The sequence below is a fragment of the Odocoileus virginianus genome, chromosome 11 (assembly GCF_023699985.2).
Source record: "Odocoileus virginianus isolate 20LAN1187 ecotype Illinois chromosome 11, Ovbor_1.2, whole genome shotgun sequence".
NCBI lineage: Eukaryota > Metazoa > Chordata > Mammalia > Artiodactyla > Cervidae > Odocoileus > Odocoileus virginianus.
Window position 1 is genome coordinate 56,533,228 of NC_069684.1, and position 22,146 is coordinate 56,555,373.

At 40.1% G+C, this 22,146-nt stretch overlaps 1 protein-coding gene across 3 annotated transcripts in view; it reads right to left on the reverse strand.

Annotated features, from left to right (window-relative positions):
• Positions 1-1,627: 1,627 nt before the first annotated feature.
• TGFB2 (transforming growth factor beta 2) overlaps positions 1,628-22,146 on the reverse strand; it is a 92,094-nt gene continuing 71,575 nt past the window's right edge. For 2 of the 3 annotated variants that reach the window (XM_070474503.1, XM_070474504.1), the window contains 5 exons: positions 12,347-12,479; positions 12,112-12,222; positions 10,425-10,602; positions 8,620-8,773; positions 1,628-4,401 (listed from right to left, as the gene is read on the reverse strand). In XM_070474503.1, coding sequence (XP_070330604.1) covers positions 4,243-4,401; positions 8,620-8,773; positions 10,425-10,602; positions 12,112-12,222; positions 12,347-12,479 — 735 coding nt within the window. In that variant the 3' untranslated portion in view covers positions 1,628-4,242. The remainder of the gene's footprint in view (positions 4,402-8,619; positions 8,774-10,424; positions 10,603-12,111; positions 12,223-12,346; positions 12,480-22,146) is intronic. The other variant, XM_070474505.1, reaches the window with a different exon arrangement.

Below are 22,146 nucleotides of genomic sequence, written 5' to 3' on the forward strand. Positions count from 1 at the left end.
CAATGAAGTTCTCAACCTTCCTCTTACAAACTGGGTGACCTTGGACATGTCATTTAACCATTCTGAGTCTGCTTACCTCTCTGTAAAATGGAATTCTATCAAAAAACCCTACATCCTAGGGTGATATGTGAGATTAAGTAAGATAACAGAGAACATAGCTGGTGGGTGCTCAACAAACTGGAGTTCTCACAACCATCATCTTAGAAAACGGGCCCTTCAACTAACCACCTTGACTTTCTTATTTTGAATTCAGTTGGTGGATTGGAAGCAGAGTCTTACCTGAACATTTCCCCACCAGCTGAAACAATTTCTAGTCAGTCATGTGACCAAACAGTTAAGAAACAGAGTGACAGAATATTCTCTGAATTGACTGATGGCCTGATTCATTGAGGAGATTAGGGTCTAGAGGTTACACAGTTAGTAACAAGAGGAAGAAATATGGCCCCAACTTAAAGTCTGAACAGACGTTAAAAAGTTCATTACAACAGGATTGCAGAGCCCAAACCAGCTCGGTTTGGGAAATGTTGTTAAGACTATGATTTACTGACCATCAACTACAGGCCAAACACCAAAGTACTTTTTGGACGTCCATTTACTTAAAAATAGGAAGGGCACAGAAACAAACATGCAAAGCCCTGTAAAGCAGGTCATCTCATCCTCATTTTAAAGATAAGGAAACAGAGGCTCAGAGTGGCTGACAAATTTGTCCAAGTTGATATAGCTCTTAGGTGACTCTTTTCAGAACCCTATGATACTTTCTTATTCTCACGTGTCAGATAAAGGTGATGTGGGGTGGTACTGGCCTGGTACTAGCCCCCTGCAGAGCACACACGAATTATTTCAAAGTGAAACACTTCCTCTATGAGTTGAATATAAAAGATGAAACACAAATGGCAGGAAAGGAACCATCTTCTGTTCTACCTATTCACCTGAATGGATGGTTTGTTTCTAGGTGATGTTTTTAGACAACAGGCACAAACTAGTTCTCTCATGAGATAAAGCGGGCAATCAGATAGAGCCACAATGACTTTTTTTTTTAATTAGTTCTATTTATTAAGAGACTGGCAACTTGCTTGCAAAGTCTGGTCTTGTAGGGAACAGCCAAGGAAGCTTGCGGGAATAAGGGGTTTTTGGTACAGCGGTAGGGGAGAAATAGAGAGAGGAGTAGCTGCTCTCAACGATCAATCCCGAAGAGCACATGGCTCTTGTTATATCTGGCTGGCTCAGCAACTATCCAAGTTATGGGGCTGCAGGGGATACTGTCTAGACCAGTTCTTTTGGCCCTGGGGTTGGCAGAACATAGGATCAGAAAGCCAAGGCATGGTCCAAACATCTCTCTGCATTTTTTTCTGGTAGACAGTCAAGCTGGATGGAAACTAAATCTCCAACAATTACCAAATAGCAATAAACAAGGGAATAAAAAGACTGCACAGGGCTTTCTTCAGGCTTTGATAGATACATCCTGGCTCTTGAACTATAAAGTATGACATCTCTGGACTGAACCTCTTTGAGAGAAAAAAAAAAAGCACGATCTTAAAGCTGGTATGACTTTTCTAGCTTGAGTTTACGCTCTCTGCATTAGAAGCGTTCTCTGATCTCCACAATGGACAGGAAAAACACATCGACATATCATTGAAATAATTTATTTACCACTAGAGCACCACAAAAACAGACATACATTGTGTTAAAATACAGCGTAATCAGTCATCAAAATACAAAACAGCTATTCTTATGTTCCATTTAAAAAAAAAAAATCATGCCAACCATAAAACTGCATTGCTGTTTAACACAGAAAAACTGTAGCCCCATCCCACCCACATACTAACATTTTCCCCATTCCCTCCCACCTCCCTCCCGTCTCATGGCAATATTTACTTATGGGAAATAAAGGCCTTATAGAACCCCCCAAACTAAAAAAAAAAAAAAAAGATTCAAGATATCTTAAAATAGAGCATTTAAAATATTATCAGTGCATTCATGAGGAAAGACAAAATAATACAAAACAAAATGTCATTCTATCTGAAAAGAAAATACCTGCAGAAATAAAAGTGATTTACATAGAATGAATAGAAAAGTGGAAGAGAAAAAAAAAAATCAACACACTCCAATCTGGGATTGGGTTTCACCCAATCCAAAGGTTGTTTGGTATTGTGGCATCCTATCTCTTGCTTTTCCAGTTTTCAAACAAATCCAATTTGTCATTTTAATAATGGCCAGGAAATTCCAAGAAAAATTCTATATCAAACAACTTCACTCTGGATTCACACCTCACTGTGCTGCTCTTTAGGTAAAACTGCAAATATTCCATTGTCTTACTATTAATGATTATTCTAAAGCTAAATAAGTGACAACTGACAAACTGACATATCCTACAAACCCAAGGTTACCTCCTCTGCAAAAATGTAGCAAATCATGTATTTCAGCAAGGTAAATTCTAGCCTCTGATTTGGTAAGTCACATTCAGAGGAAAGAAAGGACTTTTTGATCATGGGAGAATTTGCCCTGTGCCTTTTCAACCTTCAAAGAACATCTATAAAAACCTTAATTTCAGTGAAATACACTAAATGACTTATGCTGACATGGGTTTATTTTTTCTTCCTTAAAACCATCAACTAAAATGTTAATCTTTCCATTTTTCCCTGAACACTAAAAACTAGATTAAAGGAAAAGCTGTTTCCTGTGATCTGTCTGCTTTTTTTTAAACAGCAGAATTCTGTGAAAATACTGATTAAACCAAGTTAGAGACACCTTTCTTAAACCAGTCACTAAGACTCTGAGTTCCAGTCAGATCCTTAAGCCCTTGCTAAAACTAAAACATTTCACTTCAATTATCTATGTATCTATAATCCCCAATTTTCCTAAAATAGAAGCTTGTTAATGTCTGAACTGATTAGTAATGATGCTTAGAAAATGAAGGAAAACTATGTCTTTTTATAAAAGAAAAAAAAAAGGACAAGTGGACTCAGGTAGTTTATGTCTAATAATGGACAATGAACAAGCACAAGTGGAACAAATACTATCAAACATGTATTTGTAGTGCAAGTCGAAATACTGGGGCTTTATTCAAAAGTTCTGGCCAGCTAAAGGAAACACACAATTCCCAACAATCATGAGAAAGAGCCCAAATTTAAGTCCAATCTAAATCAGAGTTGGTGTTACTATGGAACATTAAAAAAATATGGTAAAAATTTACACATTACACATAAAGTAGTTAATGTTTTGATTTCATCATTTGCAAAAGAGATCTGCAGTTGTGTTTCCAATTATACTGGCTTCTATACCCATCTATTGTAATAATATAGGTATGGTTACATACACCGAAACGAAAGAAAAATCTAGAGCGCAGCTACACAGCAATACTTTAAGGTCTGAAGTTTGACCAGTACGTATCTAAACATCTCAACGTCTCACTGGTTGACTAAACTGACAAAGAACCATTTACAATTAAAGAGAACAAAAAAATCTTACAGACTTAATCTGACTGAAAGTTTCCTTTATTAACAGGCTTTTCAGTTTTGAACCTTACAAGAAGCTTCCTCGGGCAGTTGGTACAGAGCATGTATTTGCAGGGTCTTTCTCTTTATGCAGACTCGCTCGGTCATATAATAGATCTCACTCGCATCTTTCATCTTGTTAATATGACCTTTTTGCTGGCCCGTTTAAGTTCAAGTTCCTTAAGTCATCCACGGGTTTCTGGCAAAGTATTTGGTCTCCACTTTTTTTACACCTGTTTTATTTTCCAAGGGCAATGAAATGTTCATTATATAGTAACACAATAAATAACTCACTGTTAACTCTAAGAGTAAGAATGGGAAAGATACCTATTGCATAGCAATACAGAAAAATCAAGTGAGGCATGGGATAAGAACATATGTACAGCAACTCCACTGAACGGGATTTTCCTGTTTGTTTGTTTTTTTTCTTTCACATAATTAACACTAACAAATACTTCCAGTGTTTATTTTTTTCTTAAGAAAAAAAAGGTTTTGCTTCTTGTCTCTCTCACTTACAGAGTAGGTAAAATATAGAGTAAAGCCTTCAACTTTTTTTTCATTTCAGATGCCAGTTTTAACAAACAGAACACAAACTTCCAAAGTGTTTGAACTAGTACCGCTTTTTCAATTTTTTTTTAACACTGATGAAGCAAGGCTCTCTTGTGTTTTCTTGTTACAAACATTGCCTTTGTCACCATCATCACCATCATCATCGTGCGATTATCGTCTTGTCACTTTTCTGAGAATCTTAGCTGCATTTGCAAGACTTGACAATCATATTAGAAAGCTGTTCGATCTTGGGTGTTTTGCCAATGTAGTAGAGAATGGTGAGCGGCTCTAAATCTTGGGACACGCAGCAAGGGGAAGCAGACGCTTCTGGATTTATGGTATTATATAAGCTGAGAACCTGAAAGAACGCAGGAGAAGAAAGAAAACATAGGAAAGGCCCAAACAAAAATAAGGGTAGTTATTTTTTAAATTTATTTATTTAATTGGAGAATACTTTACATTATTGTGATGGTTTTTGCATACAATATGAATATGAATTATCAATATGAATTGGCCATAGGCATACATGTGTCCCCTCCATCCTGACCACTATGGAGAACAGTGTGGAGATTCCTTAAAAAACTAAGGCAGATATTTTTAAATAGAACCACTGCACAATGTCATCAGTTCCAGTACTGAGTAGGCAATTTAAATGATTTGGGGCTTACACTTTACTTTTTCTCCAATTATAGTCAAATGGGGAGGCGTCCCCAAGAATCCCTGAATTTATCATTTTCACAGAATCCTTTTTTCATACATTGGACAAAATTGCTCATTCAACAGATTTTCCAGTTTTTCCAATGAGTCTTTACTTTGAGCATAGCTTTGCTATCTGCACTTCCCAGGCCCTCAGAAAACTAGGTCCAAATACCAAACTTGGCATTTGGTCTTGTAAATTTGCCTGCAATGCAGTTTGACTCCTGGATTGGGAAGTTCCCCTGGAGAAGGGATAGGCTACCCACTCCGGTATTCTTGGGATTCCCTTGTGGATCAGATGGTAAAGAAGTGAAGTGAAGTGAAGTGAAAGTAGCTCAGTCATGTCTGACTCTTTGCAACTCTATACAGTTCATGGAATTCTCCAGGCCAGAATCTGGAGTGGGTAGCCTTTCCCTTCTCCAGGAGATCTTCCCAACCCAGGAATCGAACTGGGGTCTCCTGCATTGCAGGTGGATTCTTTACCAACTGAGCTACAGAATCCATCTGCAATTCCGGGAGACCTGGAAAATCCCTGAGTTGGGAAGATCTCCTGGAGGAGAGAATGGCATCCCACTCCAGTATTCTTGCCTGGAGAATCCCCATGGACAGAGGAGCCTAGTGAGCAACAGTCCATGGGGTCACAAAGAGACGGACACGACTGAGTGACTAAGCACAAGCCAGCACTACACTGCTTCATAACTGAAGTTGTTTCATGAGTAGATATTTTCAATTCCCACCCGATGAAGAGTTCCCTTGAGTCAGGTACTCTACACACCTCATTTTTTTTTTTTTTTAAACCTTATAGCCCTAGTAAGTCTTCTCTGGACAAAATAAGACTCATGTGCTAGGTGAAGAAACAAATACACAAATAAGTAAGAGAATAAATTTTTCTTTATTAAAATTCTTAGCAGAATGCTAATCTATCCTTAGGTAGAGCAAAAGACACCTGTCTGCAGTGTGAAATATTTCTACACTAAGTGTCTTCTCAGGCCAATTTAATGTCACCTAAAATTTTCATTTAAAAGAAAAAAAAGTTCAAATTTTTTTCATTTGTCATTGCTTCATAAATACAAGCATGTGAAAAAATACCCTCAGAAACAATCTATGTTCTTAATTATCCAGTTGGTTACATTTTGCTTATAACAATGATGTTAATAATAAAAACATAATAATGATAATCAACCCTCCATTTAACTTTTCATGTGGTAAATGGTAATTGGTAAGTTGGAGGGGTGGATAGCCAGTCTGAAAACAGAATGAAAAGGAAGTTCTACAGTTTGTGCTGTACCTTTAACCCTGTCCTCTATCAAAAGAGCACATGACTTCTACCAACAGAAGTATGGCGCATCCTCAGTGATGATAAAGAGACCTTTCCAAGGATGCCATTAATGTGTTAGTCAAACAGCAAGTGACCTTTTCCTCGAGATCCACAGCAACATTTTCAGCCTAAGACAGAAAATCTGTTCAGCACACCAACACTGACTACTTTATTAAGCTACCTCTGGCTTTTTGGGTAACTGTCCAAACCACATATTTGTGATCATGACAGTGATTCTTCCTCTCTCCTTGAAAAACAAGCATGGTCTCAGCCTTCACACACTCCCTCTGTGTATCAAGAAGGAGAATTATGTTTCTACTTGGCAACTGGGCCTTCCCACATTACGGCTACTGCTGCCACAGCCCAGCTGAAACAGCCTGGCCTGAGAGCTCAGACAAAGGGACAGGCAGGAGCAAGCTTCCCTCACATGGCCAACCACGTGGTCAGTCCCGAGAGCCAAAAATCTCCAGGGTAGTCGGCAAAACATCTGAAGGAAGGGGGGCCGTGTTTGTCAACTGAAAGTTTTGTGGACGTAAGCATTTATCAATAAATAGACTTTATCCTCCACCAACACGTGATTCTTCCACTGAATACAAGAGGAATTTTCTAAGACAGATTGTCCAAAATAATGGATATTCCCCAAACTCTCGAATTCAGCTGAACGCATTATGCGATCTCTTTTTGGCAGCGGATTCATTTTCCTACCCTGCAGTGAAAGGCAATTTTTCTAATGCTCCTTTAATAAGAAGATTTACAGAGGCATAACCCCAGTGTGTAGCCCAGACAGAGCAGATGCAGGCCTGGTTATAAAACCAGGAGTCTTGCGTCCTAAGCTTTGGTTTGATCCTGGGTAAGTCATCTACATGATATAGACTCTGATTTTTTTAGAAAAATGAATGGTTTGGACAATATAACCCATTTTTTGTATTTTATCTTATGATTATTTTGTTTTTTCTTGAATACAGTTGATTTAAAATGCTATGTTAGTTTCAGATGGACAGAAAAGTAATTCAGTTATACATATATATGTATTGAGCTGGCCAAAAAAAATCACTGGGGTTAAGATGTTATGGAAAGATCTGAATGAACTTTTTGGTCAACCTTATATATATATGTGTGTGTGTGTGTGTGTGTGTGTGTGTGTGTATATATATTCTTTTTCCAATTCTTTTCCCTTATATGTCATTATAAAATACTGAGAATACTGAGCACAGTTCTCTGTGCTGTATGGTAGGTCTTTGTTATTTATCTGTTTTATGGATAGTACCACAGGGTGGGACAAAATAACTTATCAAGTCCTTTCCACCTCTAAAATTCTACACGACGAGGCACCAGGAAAGAAGCATTTGGAAAAATATCATCATTACACAGAAAAAGTCTTGGTTAATCTGGGCTGGAAACTCATGGCATCTACTCTGGGACCTGACTTCTGAATGAGACTTCATTCCTCATCAAAGTAACTTAATAAAATTTTCAGATTCTCATTTATTCTAGGTTATATTCAAAAAGACTTAGGGATACTGATTTTTGAAATCATTGTCACATATATCATCTTATGTTTTTCACATCTAGAGTTGGACATTATTATTTCAAAAAAATAATTTTTATTCTTTTTACTGATAAGAAACTGAGGTTCAAAGAAATTAAATAATTTCATAATTGTCATACACTAGTGAATCAGGTGGCACTAGTGGTAAAGAACCCGCCTGCCAATGCAGGAGATGAGACTTAAGAACCACGGGTTTGATCTGTGGGTCTGGAAGATGCCCTGGAGGAAGGCATGGCAACCCACTCCAGTATTCTTGCCTGGAGAATCCCATGGACAGAGGAGCTTGGAGGATTACAGTCCACGGGGTCGCACAGAGTCGGACACGACTGAAGCGACTTAACAAGCAAGCAAGTGAATCACTCAGGCTTCCCTGGGGGCTCAGTGACAAAGAACCCGCCTGCCAATGCAGGAGATGTGGGTTCGATCCCTGATCCAGGAAGATCCCTTGGGAAGGGAATGGCACCCCACTCCAGTATTCTTGCCTGGGAAATCCCATGGACAGACAGCCTGACTGGCTACAGTCCATGCGGTCGCAAAGAGTCAGACATGACTTACTGATTGAACAACAACAACAACATTGAATCAGTCCACCAAAGCATCTATTGAAGTCATCAGTGTTCTTTCTAGCATGATAGCCCCGACTGGGGTGATAACACATCCTTTTTTCAGCTAGAGAACTGGGTCCCTGCACATTTTAACAGTATCTGACACTTAGTAAGATATTGATTCCACCTATTTATGCTTACAGCTGTTAAGAACTTAAAACAAAGAGAAAATTAAAATTGTCCTCAGGTTGCTTACAGGCTAATTGGAAAGGCCAGACCTACTGTCTAAACTCATAAGTATTGCTTTCTGAGTTCACCTACAGCCCGAATTTTTTCTCATCATTCAAAAGGGTTTCTCCAGCATCCATTTATGTGTGATGACAAAAGGGCACCAGGCTATTCAGTAAAACTATCAGCAGTTACAATCAGCAGCCCAAGAATGAAGAGACAAGTAAAGCCTATACTTACCCTACTGTGCTGAGTGTCTGAGCTCCACAGATATGGGCACGCTCCAGCACAGAAGTTGGCATTGTACCCTTTAGGCTCATGAATCCATTTCCACCCAAGATCCCTCTTGAAATCAATGTAAAGTGGGCGTAGGCAACAATTATCCTGCACATTTCTGATAAAAGAAAGAGCAACGGAGATTTTAAAGCTGATTTTCGTCCCACTCCAGGTCCCTTATTCCAAACCAGAGAAATGACTCATTTGTTTATTCAACAAATAAATATGAGCATTGGGGTTCCCTGGTGGCTCAGCTGGTAAAGAATCCACCAGCAATGCAAGAGACCTGGGTTTGATTCCTGGGTTGAGAAGATCCCCTGGAGAAGGGAACAACTACCACTCTAGTATTCTGGCCTGGAGAATTCCATGAACAGAGGAGCCTGGCAGGCTACAGTCCATGGAGTCACAGAGTCGGACACAACTGAGTGACTTTCATACATACATATATGAGCATATATCACAGACAAGGTTTTAATGGTTGTACAGCAATCTCAGAGACTTTCATAATGGAGTGTGATGGTGCTTTGCTGGACTGCTTTCCCTTGGGAGTTCTATACTCTGACCCTCTTACCTGTGTCCTCAAAAACCAAACCCTTCCCTTGAAGGATGAGACATAAGCAGAAAGGTGGCAGACGGAGACCAAGCCCCTTCCAACCTACAAAGCACCGTTTTACCATCCAGCCTCTATTGCCTTTTCAAATGCAAAATGAAGTACAACAGCTATTTACAGAGAACCATCTCAGGCATTTTCCTTTGAGAAAAAATCCTTTATTTCATTTCCTGGCCCTGGATCTAGGGATAAACCAGAGATCAAGAAACACAGAGTCTTGCTTATTAGTGCAACCACTGGCTCTAGCAAACAAAAAACACTCTTTTTCTTGCACTTTATCAGTGAGGACCTCTCACCACCCCATAGCTCATGACATAAAGAAAGAGCCTTTCTCTTACCAGGCTCACTAAGAAACCACAGAAGGACATTCACACTTTCCCTCCATGAACTCATGTGGGAATAGGAGATAAATTTATGTTACTCCCCCTTCTCTCGTATTCTGTAGCCAAAGACACAAAAAATAGCACTTTTATTCTATCTCTCTCATCACTGTTACTGTCTGTGAAGGAGATCTGACCATGGGTACCCTGCCAGGTGGCATGGATGACAAAGAACCTGCCTGCCAATGCAGAAGATGTAAGAGATGCAGGTTCAATCCCTAGGTCGGGAAGACCCCCTGGAGGAAGGCATGGTGGCCCACTCCAGTATTCTTGCCTGAAGAATCCCATGAACAGAGGAACCTGGCGGGCTTACAGTCCATAGGATCACACAGAACTGAGGCAGGACTGAGGCAATTTAGCACACACGCATGCATGCACACCCTGCAGGGAGAGGAAAGGCTCCTTCAGATGGCGAGTCTCCCCAGTTAGGGAGCCACCATCACGCTCCTCAAATAAACCTATCTTTGCTTTGGGAGTCGAGAGTTCCTTTTCTCCTTCAGCCTCAAAGTGCTTCAGAGAGACTTGGGGTGGGGGTGAAACTCAAGGGGCTAGTTTTCTCCCTTTATAGTGGGTTTGTTGTTAAAGAACTGATGAAGACAGCATAGAAATAACTGCTCAAACCTCTGGTGTTTCAAAATACGATGGCTCTATTTTTCTATCCCTGGCTTTAAGCAACGAGTTACAGTTCAAGTCCATTTTCAGTAAAACAAAAGGCGAAGGCAGGATAGGAGTTAAACAGAAACACAATTCCTTTTTTGTTTTCTTTTTATTTCCTTTACCTAAAGCAATAGGCTGCATCCAGGGCACGCTTCTTCCGCCGGTTGGACTGTTGGGACTCAAGTCTGTAGGAGGGCAACAACATTAGCAGGAGATGTGGGCTCTTCCCACTGGTTTTTTTCCTAGTGGACTTTATTGTTTTCTGATCACCACTGGTATAGGTAGAGGTGCCATCAATACCTTGAAAAAATGCATTCGGGTAATAAACATTTAGCTTTACCTTCATCAAGTAGAATCAGCCATACCTTTTTTTTCCCCCCTTTGTCTATTGCCACAAACAGCAGTGATGACCACACAGCAGCAGCAGCAGTGGGCTCACTCCCCACAGCAACGGATGGGACGAGTACCGGTGACAAGGAACACGGCTAAATGGGGCTCTTGTCAGAAGGCAGCTCAGTGTCCAAGGCAGGGCGAGTTGGTTATGAAAGTCACTACAGAAGGAGTCTTTGACCTCTAGTCCAAGGGCACTCTTTCTCAGTAGTTCAGTCAGTCCTCAGCGGAGGCTGTGCCCAAGCCTTCGACGACTGATGACACGGCTATAGAACATGCCTTGTCACCCGCTGGGTGCCTCTCTTCCCAGGACTGGTCAACTCAAAGACTTTCCTCATGAACCTAAACGGAGCCTCACACTAAACTGCAGTGAATGAGGTTCAAGTGAAACAGAAGTCACCCTTACCTAATGCTGTTTGGGGAAGCTGTGAAGAAAGGGCTTTTTCATTGATTTTTATGGCATCCTCAACACTTTCCTGATTCCATCTGAGATGGAGAAACCCGAGCTTCCCAGAGCATGCTCAAGAGACTGCCAGCTTAAGCATTTAATCTCTGTACTTCTCAAGAATCATGACTAGGTTAGAGACTGAAATAAATCTCTAGACTTCTGGGAGAATTTTTCCATGAGCAAGGGCCATTGGAGCCTTTGGCCAAGGGATGGAGGTCCCCGGTGGGGTTAGTTAGGGAAGGGCGATCAGCTCCCTAACCTGGTGGTATGGAGCAAGGGCTGCACCCGCAATTGGTCCAGACCCTCTGCTCCTCTCATCATCCAATGACTTGTAATCTAGTGGAAGACATGACTTGAACCCTTGGTATCTCCTCATCCCCTTTGACTTTTGGCTAATTCACTAAAAGGTGAGCAAGACTGGGGGGGGGGGGCAACTAAAACTCTGTTCTGTGTTTACAAACGTATTATGAAAGCCTGATAAGGAAGCCACTTGGAATACTGGGCATCAGCCAGCAAAGGGGGTGTGTTCTGACACAGATCAGGTTAGTTACAGAGGCTGTGGCAGGAGGCGACGTCCTTCTGAGAAATCCAGTGGTGGATTCCTGATGTTGGGTTTGGGAGCATTATCAATGGATGTACTTGAATGCATGCTATCTTTTTCTTCTATAACATTAGCACTGAGGGAATGCTGGTTTGCTTAAATGAAGAATGAAGGGCTTAACAGGTTCTTTAAGAGTCTGGAAGGCTGGTAAGTCTGTCAATTAGTATTGCCAAGTCATCACTATGCTTTGAGCAATGTAAACTGGAAACCAATCCCTTTCTGCCCTCATGGATCTTACCCCAACGATAGCTTTGACCAAATGACCAAACAACTGCAATCTCATTTTCACACGCAAACTGACCTCATTCCCCCAGAAGATTATCGACAGAGGCCTTCCCTCCCCCACCTCCTTTGCCCAAGTTTCATTTACCTGCAAATCGTGCTTCTAGTTCTTCACTTTTATTGGGGATGATGTAATTATTCGATGGCACAAAGGTGCAGCAGGGACAGTGTAAACTTATTTTAAATCCCAGGTTCCTGTCTGGAAAACATGAAGTCGAGGAGGTCATTTTTCTGGGCATCTAATACCCCTCCACCTGCCAGTGCTTTGTAAATAATTTAGGATCACTGAACATCAAAGGAGGAAAACAGAGAGCAGTGGTCACCTTTATGGTGGAGCCATTCGTGAACAGCATCGGTGACATCGAAGGAGAGCCATTCGCCCTCTGCTCTGGTTTTCACGACTTTGCTATCGATGTAGCGCTGGGTTGGAGATGTTAAATCTTTGGATTTGAGAATCTAGAGGAGGAAAGGGCAAGAGAAAAAGCTCAACTGGCATACTGACAGCAGGACTAAACCCACACTATTAACAGTATCCCAATTCACTATCTAAGTTGAGTCCCACTCCAGTCTACCCAAGTATTGTCATCTCATGGGCACGGCCACATGCATAAAAAAGTAACACCAGGCCATTTGCCATGAAAAATAGAGCTACTAAATCAGCCATGTGTTTTGATAAAGGTGACAGGAACCATAAAGCCAAGTGTCTCAAAGAAAGTGACAGTAATTATTTTCTTCTGCTGACACAAGCTTTGCAAGATTTCAGCCATAAATTCTATGCTATTAAGTTAATGGTTTTGTTGTTCTGCTTCCCGACCGTATTTCATATGGGGAGCTGGGATGTGGGGAGGGACCAGAGGACCAGTCCAGGTCAGAGGATCCGGGCTCACCCTCGGAAGGCTCTGAATATAAATCTTCTTCAAATAAAGAGACAAAGGCCTTAATCTTGGTTCCTAAATCCACCGCCATTTTAATAAAATATGGGACATGCCTCAACTTTGGAGGTAAGTCTCTAGCTGGGATTTTTACTCTCCCTGTGACTTGTTATGATTTATAAGGATATTCCACATCCCGCAGACAAAGAACGAATTTGGGCAGGAGCAGTCTGGCATGGTGTGGAGGGAGAGTCTGAAAGGAAATCAGCCTGAACGCTAACAATTTAGAAAGATGCATTTATTTCAAATAAGTTAAGAGCAACTGCAGGCTGTTCTTAGGTTTCTATAGGAAGTGAACATTTTAAGTTGCTTTTTAAAAAAACTTTCTGTCTGTCTTTAAATGATAGTGTTTTATGAACCAGTCAAACCACGAGTCTAAGTCTCCAAGAACTATATTAAATCCCTACCCAAACCTGTATCCTGCCTTTCCTCAGTACTTACGGGCTCAAGCCCTGTTGCTTTATATTTACTTCCTGAGATTGAGTCTAACCGTGATGTGGTTGCTTCATGTTTATGTGTTTGGTCTCTCCAACAAGTTCATAAACCTTGCCAGGGCTGGGATCTTCAATTTGATATCATTTCAAAGCACAGCACTTGACTTAATCAATGTCTATTAATAGGATTGCCTGCATATCTAGAAAATTGATTTATGCTCCTTTAAACCTTGTAAAACAAAAATGCATAGTGTTCCTTCAGATTTTACAATGCATTTTCCTCCCATGTGTGCACATCATTGGTTTCAAGCAGCCCAACAGCAGACACTTCCTAGGAAATTTGGCATTATAGTAGACTTTTTTTTTCTGGATTGTTGTTCAGTCGCTAAGTTGTGTCCAACTCCTTGCAGTGCCTAGGACTGCAGCATGTCAGGCTTCCCTGTCCTTCACTATGTCCCAGAGTTTGCTCAAGTTCATGTACATTGAGTCAGTGTTGCTATATAACCATCTCATCTTCTGTTGCCCCCTTCTCCTTTCGCCTTTAACCTTTCCCAGCATCAGGGTCTTTTCCAATGAGTTGGCTCTTCATATCAGGTGGCCAAAGTATCAGAGCTTCTTCCGGATTAAGTAAGTACAAAATAGGGCAAAAAATCATAAAACTGGACCTCAGACACCCTCATGAATCTTTAGACTAACCTTACTCTACAAGCCTACCTCTCAAGTGCAACAAACCCCACTATGTGCAGAAAATCTAGAGGTAATCATGATCTACCATATACAAGAGATGCCCTTTGTGAACTAAAGGAAGAAAAGAAACATGACTTAAGGGCTGAGTACACGGGCCCTGAGTTTGGCACACATTATTTCATTTAATTTAATCCTGTCAGGTAGATGAAGGAAACCGAAACTCAGAGAGGTTGAATAACTTGCCCAAAGCCTCACAGTGAACAAATGATTCAAAGCAATTCCAAGTTATTTTTTCAACTCTGATGCTGGATTCTTGAAGGCCAAAAGAGTTGTGAGAGTCCCCTTGGATCACGATTCACCCTTACCTCTTTCCAGATGACAGAAAACAGTCACTGACAGAGGCAAATATTTCTAACAAAATTATAGTAAATGTTGGGAGAAGATGAAAATATACCACGTGGGACATATATGTAGTTAATGCTGACATACCTATAACTTTCAAGATGCAACTTAACAGTTATATCCTCTGGAAATCAAACCTTGATTTGATTTCCTGCCTTGGGAATACTCCCAGTTGTGGAAATAAGATACTATGCATCCAATTCAGGAAAAACAGTACAATTCACCCAACATAGAATAACAAGGGTGAAACAATAGTTGAGAAGACATTTTCAGGCATTTCCATCTGTCTCACTGACTGAAAACTGTAACATTCCCAAAGCTCACCTTTCCATCTGTAAATTTCTTCCTTTAGCTGACTTTCTTTCATGATGTATTATTTCATAATGTTTTGTGTACTTGCTTTGTTCCTAATTAACATGTGCATGCTAAGTCAGTTCAATCATGTCTGACTCTTTGTGACCCTATGGACTGTAGCCCACCAGGCTCCTCTGTCCATGGAGTTTTCCAGGCAAGAATACTGGAGTGGGTTGCCATGCTCTCTTCCAGGGGATCTTTCTGACCCAGGGACTGAACCCACGTCTCTCATGTCTCCTGCACTGCAGGCAGATTCTTTACCACTAGTGTCACTTGTTGTTCAGTCACTCAGTTGTGTCCGACTCTTTGCGACCCCATGGACTGCAGCACTCCAGGCTTCCCTGTCTTTCACCATCTCCTGGAACTTGCTCAAACTCATGTCTATTGAGTCAGTGATGCCATCCAACCATCTTGTCTCCTCCTGTCTTCAATCTTTCCCAGAATCAGGGTTTTTTCTAATGAGTCAGCTCTTCGCATCTGGTGGCCAAAGTACTGGAGCTTCAACATCAGTAGCAGTCCTTCTAATGAATATTCAGGACTGATTTCCTTCAGGATGGACTGGCTTGATTTCCTTGCAGACCAAAGGATTCTCAAAAGTCTTCTCAAACACCACAGTTCAAAAGCATCAGTTCTTTGACTCTCAGCCTTCTTTATGGTCCAACTCTCACACCCATACATGACTACTGGAAAAACCAAAGCTTTGACATGATGGATCTTTGTCACCAAAGTAATGTCTCTGCTTTTTGATACACTGCCTAGGTTTGTCACAGCTTTTCTTCCAAGGGGCAAGCATCTTTTAATTTCATGGCTGCAGTTACCATCTGCAGTAATTTTGGAGCCCAAGAAAATAAAGCCTGTCACTGTTTCCACTGTTTCCCCGCCTATTTGCTATGAAGTGATGGGACTGGATGCCATGATCTTAGCTTTTTGAATGTTGAGTGTTAAGCCAGCTTTTCCCAGTGCCACATGGGAAGCTCTAATTATCATAGTGTATATCTTACTCATCTTCATATACCTAATACTTAGATGCACTGTCTAGAACAAAACATTGCTTTCATTGTTGAATTAATTACATCTGATAAGTATATATCTATTATATATCAATATCTTCAATATGTATCTGTGAGATATATGTATATATCTCATAACTTAAGATATCATATATGTCTGTATACATCTATATGTATGCATACATCTATATGTGTGTGTGTATTTGTATGTGGGCCTCCCCTGGTGGCTCAGATGGTAAAGAATCCACCTGCAATGCAAGAGACCTGAGTTGGATCCCTGGGTTGGGAAGATCCCACAGAGAAGGGAATGGCTATCCACTCCAGTATTCTTGCCTGGAGAATTCCATGGACAGAGGAGCCTAGCAGGCTACAGTCCATGGGTCACAAACATTTGGACAGGACTGAGCAACTAACACTTTCACTTTTCACATATGTGTATATATACAAATAGACAGAATCTCACTAAAAATACGGAATTTTTAAAAAAATTCATGACCACATTGACAACATGGGCAGAAAAAATGCACACTAGCAAATCTAATTAAATGCATCTTTATAGAGAAGGTAGATCTAGATTATCTGACTTTAAAATCAAATCAAAGAGGAGCAAAGAGATTCTGATTTTTTTTTTTCTTTTTAAATCTTACTAGAAGATAAGTGCTTCCTCAGCCACAGAACACTGGTAGGTTCCAACATCCACAACCTCATACTCTCACACGGGTGAAAGGTCCTCCATATCTTTTTACTAGTTCAAGAACAGGCCAATTGAAACCACCAAGAAAGACAGTCAGTGAGCTACCAAATTCTGAAACAGAGAAATGACTTTGGTCTTGTGGGTTTGTTGTCTTGAACTTTATGGCCAAGGAGTTCTTAAACCCACTTGTTGCAATTTAACTCCATTCTTTCTTATCCAGTCCTTAGTGGAAACAGGAAACAGCTGCTTTCCATCACTCATAGAATATTCCTCATATTCTTGGAGACTATTATTAAGTCCCCCTCAGCATGCTCAGTCTCCCTCTCTAAGCTAAATAAACCCAATTCCTTTAGCCCATATTTAGAGGGCCAATTTCCCAAACCTTTAATCACTTGGGTCACCAATAAGCATGGATGATGCTGCATAAAAGCACTCCTCCTACAGCTCGGTGATTTAATTTCAGAACTGGCTAGAAAACCTTCTAATCACATCCCAAAGTCTCGAATCTTAACTTGAAAGGTATTTTCTAAGAATAGGCACACTCTCCGTATTCCCTGTTTATCCTCCACTTATCACCCACGCTAAATTAAGTTGTAAGGAAAGAAAATCAACCCACTGCATTTATCGAGTAGAATTTTCTTAAATTCAAGAGTTGACACAAAAATGACGACCTTGCTCAACTTCCCATTCTATTTAGCCTTTTCTGTCAGCCTTTCTTCTGCTAGAGTCCCAACTAGTATATTGATGTTAACAGTCTTAGATGGTTTTCTTTCCCTAGAATCACAATCATTTCTAAATTCCTTTATATGTTTTATCATGACAAAGATAATTTAGTTGAATGGTAAAAACTCTCTTAACTGGCCACCGTTTTACTGTCCAGATTAACCAGTACTCTCCATTGTTTTCTGTAATAGGTGTTGGCTGTTGCCCACAGCACACTGGGACTCATTACTGGAAAGGTACTCTCTAGTATGTTCCAAGGACTTCTGGTCTTACCAGTTGAGTTGCATGCTTAGCAAGTATCAATTGTATGTTTCTAAGCCTGTTCAATATCAAGTTGAACTTGATATTGTAATTTTCCAAGTTCTTTAGATGGTCTAGAAACTGATAAAATACATGACCAAAAGTAAAGAAAGCTGTTGCTTCTGTGAGAACCAAGCTGAATGCCTTAGAAAGTCTTCATAAAACAAGTTTCTTTAAAAAAAGATTTTTTTTTGGAAAATAGTTTGGTGAGTCCTCAAAAACATAAACATGGAATTATCATATAATCTAGCAATTCTACTCCTAGATACATACCCAAAAGAATTCAAAATAAGGAATCAAATAAATGCTTGTATACCAATGTTCATAGCATCATTATTCACAATAGCTAAATCATAAAAACAACCCAAGTGTCCATCAACAGATACACAGATAAAGAAAATGCAGTCTATACATACAATAGAATATTACTCAGCCATGAAAAGTAATGAAGTGTTGACATATTAACACATGGATAAATCTTGAAAACATTATGCTAAGTCAAATAAGCCAGACACAAAAGGACAAATATTGTACAATTTCGCTTACACGAGATACCTAGAATAGGCAAATTTATGATGATATAAAGTAAGACAAAGGTGACCAGGGGCTGGGGGTAGCAGGAATGTGGAGTTATTTTTTATGGGCACAGTTTCCATTTAGGATGATGAAAATTTTTCTATAAATGGATAGCGGTGATGGTTGGACAACATTGTGAATTAATTTGATGCTACTGAATTGTATATTCTAAAAAATGGTTAAAAGTTAAATTCTATGTTATGTGTATTTTACCATGATAATTTTTTTCTAATTTTAGATGTGGGAGAGACAGCTATCAAATTAAAAAAAAAAACAACACAATATGTTAAAAATCTAGAAGGATCCTGCACTCCGTTCACTTAGCAGATGTCCTGAAATGACTCTCTCCCTCAAAGAAACTAAAAACTAGAAATCATTGACAACGCACTACGGATGTGGCTTAGGGAAAACATAAGACACGGATTGGCAATTTGTTGTTGTCATTGTTCAGTTGCTAAATCATGTCCAACTCTTTGTGACCCTATGGACTGTAGCCCACCAGGCTCCTCGTTCATGGGGTTCTCCAGGGAGGAATATTGGAATATTGCCATTTCCTTCTCCAGGGGATATTCCTGACCCAAGGATCTTATGTCTCTATGTCTCCTACACTGGCAGGCAGATTCTTTAATACTAAGCCACCTGGGAAGCCCCGGATTGGCAACAGACAGAGCCATAGTCAAAGAAGAGTCCTTGGTCTTTTATTAAAAAAACTCAGCATTTAAAATGTTTGGATGTGTCTGTTAAACATATATATACACACACATATATATGTTTTAAGTTAAAATTGAAAGTTTATCTCCTGCCTTCCCCCCAACTTTGTTTTTATAATCTCCTGCTTTAACTTACTTTAAATAACAGACGAACAACTGTTGTTGACTAAATTAAAAGAGAGTCTCTAACATATTAAAAATGAGATATAGCTGTCTCTTACTTAGCTACCACCCACAGTGATGCCTGAATGGTACCTTCATTATGTTATTGATATGTACACATTATCTGTAATATGTGTAAAATGCCCACATACTATCTTTGGCAAAGCTCTCAGTTCTTCCCTAAATTACAAAACTCCTTGCATAAAAGGATCCATTCATCTCTCTGACACTGGAAACCAGCCAATCAGGGAGTGGAGAGAGGCAAAAGTCACCAATGTTACCCAATAGTTTAGGAACAAGAAAAAAAAGAAGAAATAGAACTCTAGACGCAGAAATATAGCCAGAGGACATCTTAGTCTTAAAGGAAAAATGATGTAAATCAATTCAGAATTTGGCTTAGAACCCGAAGAAGACACCTCTTCCATTCCTATGAAACATTGCAAAGAGTTATAAGAAAGCACTGGGAATTCTAATTTATTTTCCATATTCAGATATCAATAGATTTATAGAAAAACCTAGGGGTCCATTCAAACCAGAATTTTAATGGAGAGATTTAATCACAGGGCCAGAGAGAAAAATTAAAATGAGGTTATCTAGTGTGGGCCCATCTTGTTCCTTTTTAATTTTTTTAATGTTTCTTTCTCTTTTTAAATTCATTTTTATTGGAGTATAGTTGCTTTACAATGTTGTGTTAGTTTCTACCATATAGCAAAATGAATCCGCTATATGTGTGTGTGGTTATTTTTTGGATTTCCTTTCCATTCTGGTCACCACAGAGTACTGAGTAGGTTTCTGTAAGCTGTACAGTAGGTTCTCATTGTTTATCTATTTTAAACACAGTAGTGTATATATGCCAATCCCAATTTCCCAATCCATTCCACTCTCCTTCCCTCCTTAGTATGAGGAACAGTATAAAGGTTCCTTAAAAAATAGAACTACCATATGACCCAGCAATCCCACTACTGGGCATATATCCAGAGAAAAACATAATTTAAAAATCCACATGCACCACAATATTTACTGCAGCACTATTTACAATAGCCAGGCCATGGAAACATCCTACATGTCCATTGACAGAGGAATGGATAAAGAAGATATGGTATATACATACAAAGAAATATTACTCAGCCATAAAAAGGAACAAAATTGGTCCATCTGTAGAGACACGGATGGACTTTTTAAATCTTTTTAATGTGCATCTGTGCTAAGTTGCTTTAGTCTTGTCCGACTCTGTGACCCTACGGATTGTAGCCCACCAGGCTCCCCTGTCCATGGGATTCTCCAGGCAAGAATACTGGAGTGGGTTGCCATGCCCTCCTCCAGGGGGTCTTCCCAACTCAGGGGTCAAACCTGCATCTTTCATGTCTCCTGCATTGGTGGGCAGGTTCTTTACCACTAGCACCACCTGGGAAGCCCAATTTTTAATGTACTTAATGCTTAAATGTACTTAAGGTTTAAATGCATTTCAGTGTTTAAAACGTTCGCTGTGGCACGCATTGGCATGCAGAGGGTGACGAGGCAATGCCAAATTAAACCTTCATTCTGCTAGCTCCAAGCACCAGTCTCTTAGATCTACCTCACCTCGAGTCACTGATCTCTGTGTCATGAAATACAAGCGCCAGAGAGACACTTAGGGGCCATCTCTCCAAACCAAAACAATTCATCCTCTAACATCTGTCTTGATCTGAAGACCTCTCATGACAGTGAGCTTGCTACTTGTTGAGGAAGATCATCCCTCTTTGGGCCAACTGGTAGGTTGAAATGTTTCTTCATCTTGAACTTAAAATTTCCATCAACTCGTCTTAGTTAATAACATTACCATTGGTTCATCATCACACAATTATGCTAGTTTTTCAAATACTGAAACATTGTCACATTTCTCAGTCTTCACAGACACCTGTGAAGTGGACATTCTAGCCCTTATCATCTAAATACTACAGCTGGAGGAGAAAAAGCCTGAGGGACTTACCTGGATTGCCAACAGCTTGCAGAAAAAGCCTGGAGACATCTTTCCCTGTTCATACCAGTGGAGGGGGCTTTCCAACACTGTATGTTTTCTGCCCTCTGGAACAAGATGCCAAGTTCTCTTTCTTCTCTATGTCAGCCCCCCATCATAGGCGGGGGCTTTCCTCAACTTCTTCCTTCAGGACAAGGTTTGTGGAGCTCTGCCACCCTTATCAAACCCCTTTTCAATATCCCTCTGAAAATCAGTTCCTCAACAAACTCCAGGTACAGTCTAGTGCAATATGGCAAATACAGAGAACATGCCAAATGGGGAGGGGGCTGCCTCTTGCTTCCCTTCTGCTCACTATTTTCAGTGCCAACTCTTTATTTTTGGCAGCAGCCACATCAGCCGAAAAGTTCTAAACTTTTCGTAAAATAAAACCTTTGTTCTTACACAAACCGTTAAGTCAGATTTTCCACCCTAAGTCCTTTCTGGAATGACATTGAATAAAGACAAAGAAATGAAGGAAGGCAGAGAAGGAAGGCTGGTTTTTCTAGCCAGTGGTTCCCAACTTCAGCCTGCATTGACACAACTAGAGGGCTTATTAAAACATCTCGAGAGCTTCTGATATAATAGGGATAAGAGGGGCACAGGAACTTGTATTTCTAACATCTTCCTTGATGACGCATCAGCTGCTGGTCTCGGGAACACTCAGAGAACTACTGTTCTAGTATATACTGACACAGTTCAACTTTGAATCTAAATGCAAATTAAACATATGTCTCCATTAACTTTGAAGTTCTTATTTGACCTGGGTTTTTAGCACTTTAGAATCTCTCTGAACCTTAACTTTGCTATTCAGCATTTCAACTATCCTTGTCATAGTACCAGTCACTATGCATCCAGCATCTTCATCGGGTTGATGAAGACATTCCATACCCTCTATATTCCTTAGGTTTCTTTGAAAAACCCATGGAGTTTGCCAAATGCCTTTGGAAATCATTAGGGTAAGGGAAAAGTTCCTACACTAGGCTTTGAAGTCAGACAAACAGAAACCATCACTTCGTGAGTATGATAAACTCTAGGGCCACTCACGTTGCTGCAAATGGCACTATTTCATTCTTTCATGGCTGAGTAATATTCCATTGTATATATCATTGTACTACATCTTCTTTATCCATTCATGTATCAATG